The 14250-nt window shown below is 35.3% G+C and overlaps 1 protein-coding gene across 3 annotated transcripts in view; it reads right to left on the reverse strand.

Annotated features, from left to right (window-relative positions):
• The window catches only part of Slc25a21 (solute carrier family 25 member 21), a 549817-nt gene that overhangs the window by 152643 nt on the left and 382924 nt on the right, over positions 1-14250 (reverse strand). For all 3 annotated transcript variants that reach the window (XM_070026825.1, XM_070026841.1, XM_070026833.1), the window contains one exon: positions 3284-3367. In XM_070026825.1, coding sequence (XP_069882926.1) covers positions 3284-3367 — 84 coding nt within the window. The remainder of the gene's footprint in view (positions 1-3283; positions 3368-14250) is intronic.

A 14250-nucleotide genomic window follows, 5' to 3' on the forward strand; every position in this document is an offset into this window, starting at 1 on the left:
CAAGTGGGAGAGGGAAGAAAGGGTCATGTGTATTATACTTTATATAGTGTATGTATAGAAGAAGAGAGAAAGAAAAGACAAGGGAGTGCTTCAGGACGGAAGAAAGGGAGGGAGGGAAAAGAAGGGATTGAAGGAGAAAGGAAACATAATTCAGCATATGGTAGAGCAAAGATGAAGGGTGAAATGAGGTCACTTTGAATGAAGAGGGTGAATAGGGGGCAGGGTTGTACAGGAACACAGAACATGCAAAAGCCAGGCAAGTGGGAGAGACTAGAAGACTACACACAGCTTGCATTGTTCTATTGCATATCTGTGTATGAGAATGAACCTGGAGAAAGGAAGAGTCATGCAAGCAAGGGCTCTGCAAACTGGAAGGAATTTGAACTTTATACCACAAGGCATGTTTTTACATATTCCCTACATACTGTAAAGATAAAATAATTATGAGAGTGTAATACTGGCATAGAGACAGATAACATTGTGAAGCAGTATAGGAAATGGAGAAACAGAATAGACGGTCTAGATGATATAGATACAGAAGTTTAAAATATGAAAAAGATTAGTAAGAAAAGGATGGATTTTTCAACAAGTGATATTTGGACAATTGATTAATCATTTCAAAATGAATTTCTATTTGCCACACTAGACATTTAAAATTTTTTAGATGAATTAAATATATGAAAAAAATAGAAGAAATTATTAGAATCTTGGGATTGGAGAGTATAATCCTTTTGTTGTTTATGTTTTTCTTAGCATGACATTGTTGGATAGCTCAAAGGCAAGGTGGGTAAGATAACAAAAATCACCATCTACAATGTCATAAATTTCTGAAAGGCTAAGAGTTTATGGATTTTAAGACAAATGATGAATTAGGAGAAATGTTTACAATTTTTATATAACAGTCAGATAATTTTTGTCTGTAATACAAAGTATACTGAAATCAATTTGAAAAAAAATCTAGGAGAAATGTGTAAAGGATAAAAATAGGCAACTCATGAAAGAAATAACACTTTATGATATAAAAATTATGCTAGTATTTGATGCTAATCAGGAGATGCATGACACTGACACGGTGGAGATCCAAAGTAATTATTTTTATGTTCCATGTGTGTTTAAAAATGATGTTTGGAAATGAACATGCTCCTTGTGAGTGGGGATGGGAGGAAAAACCTGAGAGACAGGGAGGGAATGGGTGATACCATCCAAAAAGAAAAAAATACAGTGGGCCATGATAAATTATACAGGTCTCTAAGTATTCATATAGCGAGATCAAAGTAGAATATTATTAGGAGAGGATCACAAGGAGTCAATAGGTACATGGATCTGATCATAAAATAATATTTATTGGGGGGGATGAGGGAGGAGATGGGAAGTGATGGGAAAGGGAAACAAAGGAGGAGGTAATAATGCTTGATAAGAAATTCACTCATTACCTTGCCCATGTAATTGTAACCCTTTGTACGGTATTTTCACAATAAAAAATAAAAAAATAAAACACTCAAAAATAATATTTATTGAAATGAACTCAAGGAAGTGGAAATTTTTTTCTTTGTTGCTGTTTTAGTTTTCAGTTCCTTTTGTCTTGTTTGTTTATCTGCCTTTAGGCAGGAAGGGGGGTTACAGAAATGGTGGGACAAAGGCTAAATAAATATAGTAGTGGACTATACAACTTGTGTGTGGGGATGAAAGGGAAAATCTAGGAGATAGCAAGGGAAAGGGGACATTGTTCAGAAAGAAACATACTAATTATATGACTTATGTAACTGTAACTCCTCTATATAACCTTTACAATAACAATAAACTTTTTTAAAAAAAATGTCATTATCTAACTTATATAACTATAACCCCTCTGTACATTACCTCTACAAAAACAATAAAAAGTAAAAAAATGATGTTTGGAAGTGAACTTCTTTCATAGGTGCTTGCCACAAAGACGCCAGAATTAATTTTTCCTCTTTTCCCTTCAAGCACAAGCTTTATTGCAAAAGTGCCAATTACGTTCTATTTCTTTCTACCACATCTTTTTGCTGACAATAATTTGTTACTTTATTCGGTAAATTCTCTTGCATATATAAACTTCTCAAAACACTCACACACACAATATACTGGCATGGGAAAATATCCATGTTTAGGTTTAACTGAAATAAATGACTAGTATAAATAGTACTTACAGTACATTACTATACGTATAGTACAGTAAGTACTGTAAATGAATAGTACTTGCAGTATGATCTGGTAAGTAAGGTAGTGATGTACAGTGTTTAAAAGCATGGGCTTTGGGTCGGACCCAAAGTTGAATCCTACCTTTACTGCATAGATATGTGAAATTTCCTAATTTCTTTAAGTCTTCTCTACTTTATCAACTGGAATAGAATGTACTTCACAGAGTTGTAAGGAGAATTCTTAATATATGTTGAGACTAAATACATGCTAGATTTTATTATTATTTTAAAACTTGAAGAATGATTTCTTTATCTAGTTGTCTTATAAAAATTAGACAAAGCATGTTAAGATTAGAATACTAAGGGTAAAAATTCTAATAGCTTCAGAAAAGAAGTTCTTTACTTGTTAAGGAGTGAGAAATAGATTAGCACCAGCCTTTTCTTCTTCTTTTCTTAAAACCAACCCCCTTGAGTTCTAGAATAAAATTTCAAACTTTTGTGTAGAAAATGACTTTTATATTGTGGTTAAAAACCACTCAAGACATTAAACTTTAAAAATCAAGACATTAAGCTTTAAAAATCAAATATATATGCTGAGTATTATAACATTTAATATAGAAAAATAATCCTACATACATTTAAACTGAGTCTATACAGCAAAGAAAATTTTAGCTTCTATTGACAAAATATTCTATTGCTATAATCACTTAATAGATATGATACTAAATTTGATAAATACAATTTTGACAGAGATATCCTTTGCTTGCATGTTCTTAAACAACTGTGCAAACCTATTTGGGCATTATATTTAAATACCAAGAAACAAAGAGCTATTTTACTTATATGGTTTCAGGATAGAGAATTTTCAAAGCCTCAATGGTATAAATCAAAATTTGACATCCAGTCATCAAATTCTTTGAAATATCTTTTTGGTAGTTTTTATACATACTCAGTTTTGATTCATACCAGGAAGAACAATGAAGTGGGGGAAAAAAACACTTTTAAGCATTTTTTCTAACAAGACTAGGAAAACAAACAAAAAACTTGTTAAGTTGAAATAATTATAATGCCTATATTAACATAGTCTACACACATACACACATACATATAAGAATACATACCCCTCTGTTTTGTAAATTGTCCGAAAGCTGTCTCCTAAACTTTTGTAACTATTTGGATCAGTTGCAAATCTCTGAAGCTGAAACCTAGAAACAAAATTAAAAATAAATCTAAGTTAAAGATGTTGCCAAATAGCTTTTCTCACTTTTAAAATGTTAGAAAATCAGCCTTTTCAGATTCATCTAAAACATTCTAGTTTTTACTATAGATTTTATTAATTTATTTACTTTATACAATATTGACCTTATATCTACAGTTTTAATAGTATATTCCTTTGTACTTTAATAGATATTTTTCACCTGTTTTTTAGCCAGGCAGATGTACCCTGAGGCATTTATCCTTTTTTTTTGAAACCATCCACAGATGTCATATATTATTTTGTATATAATTTAGAAGTGTATGAAAAAATATAACTATAGTTCTTAATTAGTGTTCTTTGATGGTTATTTAATATAAAGGTTAAAAACATCAAGAATCCAATGGGGCCTAACTTGGATTCTGATTTTAAACTTGGAATTAATCCTGGAAATCAGGTACTTGCAAATGGAGGGAAAAGTTGGGACTGTCTATTAGATTTTATTATTATATAATTCATTATTGTCATTTCATGATGGAATAGGGCCTTTGTGTGATCACAGTTCTCTTTATATGGCTGTTGCTCAATAAAAATGAATCCTATTTCTGAAAGCAGAATTTTTTTGCCTTCTTTTTAGGCGAGATCATTTCAGAACTCTAACCTCCCAAATGTGGAAGTCCTGAGCATGAAGATCTTTTTTATTTTGTATTTCCCTCAGGATTGCTTCCAAAAACAAAAAAACAAAAACAAAAACAAAAAAACAAAATAACTACTTTCATTTCTACCACATATCCAGTTGTTCTCCATTCTCTGGTTTTTCTTAGTCTGCCTATTTCTTGGTTTTTAATTCTTTATCCTATATTCTAATTTAAGGTTCTTTCCCATTCTATTCTACATTTCCTTCCTTCTTTCTTTCTTTCTTTCCTTCCTTCCTTCCTTCTTTCTTTTTCTTTCTCTCTTTCCCTCTCTCTCTCCCTCCATATTTCCCTGACTCCCTTTCTCTTTCTTTCTCCCTTCCTTTTTATTTTTGGTGAATCGTTTTTACAAAAATGCTAGTTACACCTAGTTCAAGATTTTTTCCCCCTACATTGTTGGTTTTATGATACGCACACAACATCTACTTCTAAGAATAACATATTTTATAGTTCTAAGCCTCAAGGAATTTGGTAAAAACTTTTACACATCACCAAGAAGAGCAACTATATTGCTTTGCTTGAAGCAGTTGGGCAAATGAATGGAATGAATATATCATAAGCTAGAAAGCAAAAGTTGAATTACATTTGGTTTCATAAAGTGGGAAGTTGCTAAATGTGTTGGATAAGACATTATCTGCCCAGGAAAGATGTGACAGTTGAGTCTAACACAGTTCTTGGCATATGCAAATCTCTAAGTTAGTATTTTTTGTCAGATTGGATGGATTTGAAGGAATATAGAGTGGAGAGCAATTTTGAAGGCTGAGAATGATGTCTGGACATGAATGGATGCATGTTTAGTAAACTTTTTCTTTTTAATAATTTTTTGTTGATGCATTCAACATGTCCTTCTCTTTATCTTCTTTAACACAAGTAATATTCCCCAACTTTATACATACTATTGCCATACTTCCAAATGTCACAAATATTCACTTTTTTTTTGTTAGTCCTGGAGCTTGAACCAAGGGCTTGGACACTGTCCCTTAGCTTTGTGAAGAATTGAATTATTTTTATCTGAAACATTTGAGAGAAATATGCAAATATTTTATTAACCTCTAAATATTTTAGGATATGAATATCAATAATTACAATATAGTTATAAACTTCAATAAAATCTTCTTAAATTTGTCATTGATACATTTTTTTGGTGCCAGTCATGGGGCTTAACTCAACTCAGGACCTGGACACTATCCCTGAGCCTTTTTCTCAATACACTCTACCTTTTGAGCCTCACCTCTACTTCTTGTTTATTACTGGTTAATTGTGAAACTCTCATGAATTTCACAAATTTTCTACTCAGGCTGCCTTTGAACCGCAGTTCTCAGATCTCAGCCTCCTGAGTTGTTAAGCTTACAGACATGAGCCACTAATGCCCAGAACAAATATTCCCTTTTATAATGTGGTTTTAAGGGGGCCAAATTTGCACCTATTGTCCCTGAGGTTTTTTGCTCAAGGCTAGCTTTCTACCATTTGTGCTCCACTTCTGGCATTTTTGGTGGTTAAGTGGAGATAAGAGTCTCACAGACTTCTGCCTGGGTTGGCTTCAAACTGATCCTCAGATTTCAGACTCCTGAGTAGGATTACAGGTATGAGTCACCAGTAACTGCCAAGAACTACACTCTTAAATGCAAATTGTACAGAATTTATCAGAAGATCATGAGCCAGTACAGAGATCTCATTTAAACTGCTTTGGATCCAGACATACATTTGGTGTGCCATTAGCCTGGAAAACTCAGCAGCATGTTTTGTTGAGAATAAGAATAAGATTTGATGGTCAGGTAGATGCACTATGTCTGGCTTTTTCTGGAATATAAACCAGGTAATTTGTCACTTCAGATGAATTAACACAACACAGACAATCTATAATGGGGGAAAGATTTATACAAAAAGTAACTGAGAAACTTGTAGACCAATTTCTAAAACAGGCTTTGATTCTAGTTCAAATAAGTATCTCTGTCCATGTATTTGCATATTTGTAATCTATACTAATTGCTGAGTATGAAACATTTTTAAACATTTTCCAAGACTCTTCAGTAATTGTTCTTTTAGTGAAATTATTTAAAGGAGTTTTGAAATATTATAAAAGTATTATATACACATAGATGTTTATAATATCTGTAATAATCTTTCATTAAGCTTATTTACCTCATCAAATTCCTTTCTAAATGTTTTTCTCATAAATTACAGTATTTTCTTAATGTGTGCCACATGATATAAGATGCTAAAGGTTTTTCAAAAACCCAAGACATTATTTTCACTTTCAGAAAGTCCAAGAGAGAAATATAAGAGAAAATAATGGATAGCATAAAGGAAAACACGTGAAAGTAGGGCAGGCACTATGATGTCCAGGTGTTCAAGGTGGACAATTATTGCTTTCCACAGAGGGATGGGGAGGGTTTCAGGAAGGGGAAGGGATTTTTAGCTGGTCCTCCTGGGATTCAGAAAGGCAAAAAGAACAGAGAAGAGGAAGCATTCCAGCTGGGGAAAGGAACAAAGGCCACAGAGGGAAAGCTGCCCTTTCTGATGGGGAAATGAGGGAAAAGACCCTTCCTTCACAGCCTATGCTGAGTTTCCTCCAGGAAAATGCTACACTACTCTGCTTACAGCAAATAGTTGGTTGCTTAATGTGCATGAAGGACTGAGTGCATTAGGAGACGGTAATTGGGAAAAGAAGTAAAAGCCTGTCATAAACCTGTCTCTGCTTCTCAGCTGAACACTTGACTATCCATCTCACAGCTGTATGACTGTAGTCCTAGACAGAACTGTGAAACCATCAGTAGTTGTACCAAAGCCAGAGCATCCCAATGCCTAGAAAATCCACCTCAATGTCTCTTTTACTGCTGGGGTTAAAGGTTTCCACTATGTCCAAGATATCTGTAACTTCAGGTAATATGTGCAAACAGGAGTTCATAACCTGGCTATTGAAAGTATAGGCAGTTCATTCTTTAGTTGTCATTTCTTTCCTCCCCCCCACAATTAATCAAAGAATATTTCCAAACTGTTCACATGAATTCAGTTAACATGAATTCTTGAGCAGTACTATGTATTAAGGACACCACTGTTGGAGGAGAGGGAGTAAGGTGTTACAAAGAAATAAGACAAAGTCTTGATTTTCAGAAGTTTATAATTACATAAAAGATGTATAAAGGGATGATACCAGAATAAAGTTTGGGAAGAATGTCTTGGAGTATCAGGTGCTAGTCAATGAGGTTTAGTAACATTCAGATCCTTCTTATTGGAGATGATCAGTGGCGGATTGCAGCCACTGATCATGGTACTTTGCAGAAACACTGGAGCAAGAAAAAAAAGTAAAGGCTCCAAATCTATGATTAAACTTTACCCATATATTTTAAAATAGGAATGAAGGATGGGTGGTCACTAGGGTCCTTTTAGGAGTGCCTTCATACAGAAGCTGGCTGTCTGATGAGTGATGCTGCATTTATTAGAAACAAACAAGAGAAGCAATATCAAAATAATTATATTAGGAGCAATGCTAATAAGCAATGCAAAAGGAAGGGCAGGCATGGTAAATAATGACATCTCAGTAAAGTCTTCAAACCATTCCCTATATTAGAAAGGAGGACCCACTGGAGGACCCACTAAACCAGTTAAGGTAAGTGCGTCTGCTCTAGTGTGTATCTCACACACTGCATGTCTACACTTTGCAGAGAATGTACATGCAGTATTTAGTTTCACTACATGACTTATTCTGATATCAGTTCTTCTAAGGAATCTGTTTCAAGTTGATATAATTACAATGTATTTTGGTCAATAATGTAACAAAACAATTTTTCTTCTTCCTTTCTAGGACATTTTTAGCAATTTAAAAGGTTTTTTTTTTTAAGGGGGGGGTTGGTCATGAGGCTTGAACTCTGGGCCTGGGCACTGTCCCTCAGCTCTTCAGCTCAACGCAAGTGCTCTACCACTTGAGCCACAGCACCATTTCCCTTTTCTGGTGGTTTATTGGAGAAAAGAGTCTCACAGATTTTCCTGCCAGGGCTGGCTTTGAACTGTGATCCTCAGATCTCAGCCTCCTGAGTAGCTAGGATTATAGTTGTGAGCCACCAGCACCCAGCTAATTTACAAGGTTTTCCCCCTTGATATTAAAGCCTTATATCAGTGTTTTCCAAGCTGTATTCTAAGCTAACACATCCTTTCTGCTCAGAGAGACAATTTTTCCTGTTGTACAACACAATTCTGTGTAAAATTGCAAGGGGAAAGCCACACTAGTCCTGATTATATTGAGAAGAAAAGCTTAGACTTCGCCATTGTCCTAATAAAACCAGCTTGGTCACATCTGGAATCTCCATTTGAGTAGCTTCTATTATTAGAAAGAAAACTTGCTGCCAAGCAGACAGAACAGACAATGGTGTAACACTTGAGAAATATTCGGTGACTTACTGGTCAGAATCAAAGACAAGGGAAAGGAGTGTGACTCAATCCTCCTCTCCAAAGGAGCCAGGCATGCAGTACACCACAGTGCCTGCCACATGGGATTGCATACACTTAACAAATAGAGGGAATAGGCTGTGGTATTTGAAACAGCATAAATACTAAGCAAGTTACTCTGTTAACCACTAGGGCCAGGAGGTGCCTCTTAGTGTTCATAAACACAATGTACAAATGTATCTTTTAAAGTAAAAAAAAATCTTTTCCACTCATTAAATCATTCTTTCTATACATTTGTTAAGAATAGTGACCACAGAATCCCCCCTGCCCTTAACCAAGTACTCAGTAAGGCTCATTTTAAATTGTTATTAGTCTCAGTGTAGTTAGATAGGCCACTTTAGCTTGTCTGAGTGTTTCTGAAACCCACGTCATCAGAAAGATGTATGAGAGGAACTTGGATATGTGGCTCAAGTGGTAGAGTGCCAGCTGTGAATGAAAAAGTTGCAACTATTTAAAAATCCTCAGATCTCAAATTTATATGGTGTCTTTATTACCAAAGGAGTGGAGATTTAAAAACATACGTGTTTTTTTACAAATGTATAAATTATATATATTCTTATATTTGTATAAATACCTTCACGTGAATATGTAAGAAGTTGATTAGAACAGGTGATGGAATCTGTTCTCAAAGTACATTTGTGTAGCACATACTCTGCTCTTTAATTAGACCATTTGATGATTTGGTGAATGAAGCAGAGAACTACTGGAGATTCTCAGAGACATAAATCAGTTGTAAGCCACTCATTTGGCACTGTCATCCATTCTAAGGAAATCAGTAAGATAAGTGAAACTTATTTCTGGTATCTGAAATCATCTGCTGCTAGATTATTTTCTAGATCAGTGATTCTTGTGATCACTTCTGCCTTTCCCCATTCAGCTCTGCTCCAAGAAAGCCTTTGCATCCATCATTTATCTTATTGTCACATTCACCTCATGTTGTTTGTCAATGTTTGTGCTCTGTTAATGGGATTGGGATTTCAGCTTCCAAAAAGAAGGTGGCAAGGTTTGGTTTTGTTGAGAATGGGGTGCAGGGGCTCCTTACCACAAAGGCAGCGCTTAAGGGGCTTGTTTTTCTCCTTCAGTGACCTTGCGTAATGCCACAATGCATTAGGCTGCATAATAACTTCACCTTTGTGTCAAAGGAAGTTTGGCACTTTGGGGCTATAGGCTGGGAGCCAACACTTATAATTCCAGTGTTGCCACTGATTCATAGTGAACACGGAAGAAATGTGGAATTCAGTAACTTTCTGCCTGTTTCTCAGTAATAAATAGAAGAACAAACCAAACACACTTTGAATTTGGAAGAAAAGCAATGGAAAATGAATACTTGAATTTCTTAGCCAAAAGAGAATGGACATCTTATCACCTGAGTTCCATATTTATAGGGGTTGGAGACAGCTAGTAAAAGCTGTACCCTCCTAAGTGGTGGTGAACCTAATGGAACTCCCTGCAGAGATCTTTGTAAATGTGCCATGAACAAAGCTTATTAGTAATTACTAGAATATTACATGTACTCCTTAATAAACACTTAAGAAGCCCACTAATGAATCAAAGATTAGCAGACCAAAGGTTTGTAATTATAGAACACATTAAAAGGAAGATTAAATAAAGATTTTAATTTGCTGTAATTAGCCTATCTCGCTGAAATAAGATGTTGCTCTACAGAGCGTGTTTGCTTTCTCACTCATCAGATGAGCATAACTAAAAACATAAAGTCAGATGAAACATGTTAAGACATGTCTGAGGTTTTGATATTGAGGTGTACACACCCACCTCATAAAGTGCCTCAAAAAGTACAGACAGAAATATTCCCTCCTGTATATCCGTGTCCTGTGTTCTCAAAAATCACCCTCTGACAGAAGAAATGCTATTTTCCTACAGAAATGCCACCTCCTGAGGTGTCTGTATTTGTCATCCCTGCAGAAATAGATCAGCAGCTGCTGATTTCGAAGAGACTCTTCTTTCTATTGTCTTTCTTTTTTTATTGTTAAAATACTGTACAGAGGGGTTACAAGATAATGAGTACTCTTCTTTCTATTGTCTTTCTTTTTTTATTGTTAAAATACTGTACAGAGGGGTTACAAGATAATGAGTACATTTGAGTACATTTCTTATCAAGCATTGTAGCCTCCTCCTTTGTTTCCCCTTCCCATCCCATCCTCCCCCACCCAACCCTCCCCCCCCCCACCAAAGTTGTAAAGGTTGTTTTCGACATAATGACTTGTACGTCTCATTGTTGCAATGGGTCCACCTGTATTCCTATTTAAACGATTTGTTTTTTTCCCTTCCCCTCCACAAATACAAAAGTTGAGGGCAAGGGACGGCACATTCTAAGATGCCCTCTAGGTCCATAATTTTGCCATTTGCTTCCTAAGTACTAGTGAATGGTAATGACTTTGAAAAGTTAGCTACAAATATTTTGATTTATTCCAGATTAAGATTAAGCCATACAACTTTGCCTTGGAAACTGATAAGGCTCAGGAGGACTTGGATTTGTATCAAACATTTACAAAGATAGATCTATATCTACAGAGGGACAAAGTTAAGTCTTTTGGGATCCAGAGATGATAGGTAATAGGTAATACATAGGTCTTACCCTGCAAGAAAAAATTAGGGGGCAGGGAAATGTTAGTAACTAAATTTAAAACAAGGTAAAATACAGAGGCTAAACAAACTTTCTAGGAGTTTTCTACACCAACAACTTAAGCATTGCCTCTGCTTTCTGGGCTCACAATATAGGTCCGGTATCTGATAATGGTAGTAGGTCCACCAGCATGGCATTTGACGATACCAAAGCAGTCTCAACCAACTAGAGTTTAAAAACTATGTTCATATGGATTTGTCTTTACCAAACTATTATAAAAATACAAAGATATTTGTCTTGACTTCTGCTTAGTCATAAGCAAGAATAAAAACCCCAGAAACTTGTGCCTGGCAAGTCACTTAATATAACTTTTTCCAAGTCTTTCCATTTCCTAATAAATTGGGAGGTGTCATTCTTTCCCCTCATTTGCAATAAATAGAATACATCTAGAATACTTTTATCAGATGAGCAGAAAACCTCAAAAGCTATGTATATATGACCATATAAGATGGCTAAGTGAAATGAACCCCAAGATCTGGACACAAGAAGTCTTTCTCTGTTGTTGTTTTTAATGTACTATGTGATTTTTTTTTTTTGTTTCCTTTGTATGTTCTTTCTCCTATGGTATATCCCCTGTTTTCACTGTACTTGATTTTGGTACCCTGCATCTTGTATATTCATTTGTCTAATTCAGAGAGGGGAAGGGGAATAACAAAATGTTGAAACAAGGACACAGGATGACCCATTGCAACAATGATACTCACAAGACAGCATAGTGGAAATGAACTTTACAGCTTTGGGGAGGAGTTTGAGAGGTGTGGGAGGGAAAGGATAGTGGGAGAACAGAGGAAGGGGTAACAATGCTCAACAAGAAATGTACTCATTGCCTTACTCATGTAACTGTAACTCCTCTCTACAGCATCTTTACAATAAAATAAAATTTAAAATATTAGATGTCTTCTGTCTGTTTAGCCTTTATATCTTTACTAGGTGTATGTGGGCTGGGCCCTGCTTTGGTTTAGCATTTATGATATTGTAAAGGAGACCAATAAATTTCTTTAGGTTATGATAAAGCAGTCTATAATTTGAAGAAATATGTAGCCTGGAGTGCTTAGTCACCTTAGATAATTATTACTGACAAGGTGACAACTTCTTGGCAAGGACACAAAAGCAAGGAAGAATCTATGCCATATAACTTTGAATGTGCTTCAATTTTATCTCCTTGAACTATCAGATCCATTGAGATAGGCTGATTATATTTTAAGTAATTGCCTATTATGTTAGACATAGCTAATTGTAGTTATCTTCACAAGGCAAAGAGCTTTGAAGGCTGATAATCTGGGGCTGCACACTTTATAAGTTATATTTTAACATTATGTTTAAATATTGCATAAATGGCTCACCATTTGCTAACCACACATTTTGTTGTGAAAATATTTACTTGTATGTCTCTCATTTGTGTGAAAAATAGATCTAGTTTTGTATACCTCAAGTCATTACAAGACATATGGTTTTTCTGCTATTTAGAATTAATGTAAAATTTGACATTGCAAAATGAATTGCAATAAGGAAGTTTAGTCTACTATTTGGCATTAAGTCTTCCAGTTGTTTATATTACTTATAGGATAATAAGTAAGCACAATGACAATATAATTCTTTTTTTTTTGGGGGGGGGTCAGTCGTGGGGCTTGAACTCAGGGCCTGGGCACTGTCCTTGAGCTCTCTCTCTCTCTCTCTCTCTCTCTCTCTCTCTCTCTCTCTCTCTCTCTCTCTCTCTCTCTCTCTCTCTCTCTCTCTCTCTCTCTCTCTCTCTCTCTGTTTCTCCTGGGAAAATGTGAAAACTTTTACTATAAAATTAAGAACAGGAAGCAAAAGTGACCTACTCTGGATTTTTCAAAAGACAGATGAGAGGTCAGGAAGCACAAATCTGTCCCTGAAATAAAGAATTACAGAGCAAAATGTGCACAACAGTATTCTAAGTAGACTATGAATTTATACAGGAATTTATGTGACTACTGCTAAAACTACAACTTATACATCTGAAAAAAAGCAATACATGCTTCTGAAACAAATATACCTGTGGTAAGACATGGTGTGAGAGGCTAGCATTCTACCACTTTGAGCCACAGCTCCACTCTGGTTTTTGAATGGTTCATTAGAAATAAAGAGTTTCAAGGGGACTTTGCTGCTGGAGTTGGCTTCCAATTGTGATCTTCAGATCTCAGCATCCTGAGTAGCTATGTTTACAGGCGTGAGCTACCAGAGCCCTGCTTAATACTTCTAAAATTTATCTTAATGAAAACCTTCTAGTTAACAAGAAGCAAATGATCATTAAAGATTATAACACAAATCTAATCATGTTAAACCACCAGTAATAAAATAGACTAATTAACATAGCAGTATAATTAAAATGTTTCAAGCATGAATTACATTTAAACAAATGCTTGGCCAGTATGACTGCCAATTATTTTGCTTTTTGAGATATATGTCACAGCATAAAACTATACTTAACTTCAGATTATAGGATGGCCACTCTTTGAATACACACACATATATGCACACATGCTACATATACATTTATTCATATTTCATATTTAATGACAACAAATGACCTTATATCCACATGTACCTATGAACATTCTTACAAGTGCACTAACTTAGGCTACTAATTATTCTTGTTCTTGGGAATTGAAGGTGGAATGGATTGAAAATTAGAAATAAAATCTAAGCTGGACACCCAGTAGTTCACACTTATAATGTGAGCTACTCAGTAGGGTGAAATCTGAGGATCCTAGTTTGAAGCTGGCCTAGGAAGACAATCCAAGAGAAGACGCTTAGCTCCAATTAGCCATCCAAAAGCTGGAAATGGGGGCATGGTTCAATGGTAAAGTACCAGCCTTGAATGAAAAAGTCAAGCAAGAGAGAGAAGGTTTGAGTTCAAGCCCCAGTATTAGACACAAAAGAAAGAGGAGGTGGAGTAGAAGAAGAGGAGAGGAGAGGAGGAGAAGGTGGAGGAAGAAAAGAAAAGAAAGAAAGCCTATTATCATGGTAGTGAGCATGCAGAGAGTTTCACCAGCTTCTGTAGTCAAATATTAAAATCACCCAGAGAAATTTCAGTTTTCGTACATTTCCAAAATAATTCTTTTAAAAAATTCACCCTTTCCCCAA

The sequence above is a fragment of the Dipodomys merriami genome, unplaced genomic scaffold, assembly GCF_024711535.1.
Source record: "Dipodomys merriami isolate MVZ:Mamm:240054 unplaced genomic scaffold, mDipMer1.0.p SCAF_1, whole genome shotgun sequence".
Lineage (NCBI taxonomy): Eukaryota > Metazoa > Chordata > Mammalia > Rodentia > Heteromyidae > Dipodomys > Dipodomys merriami.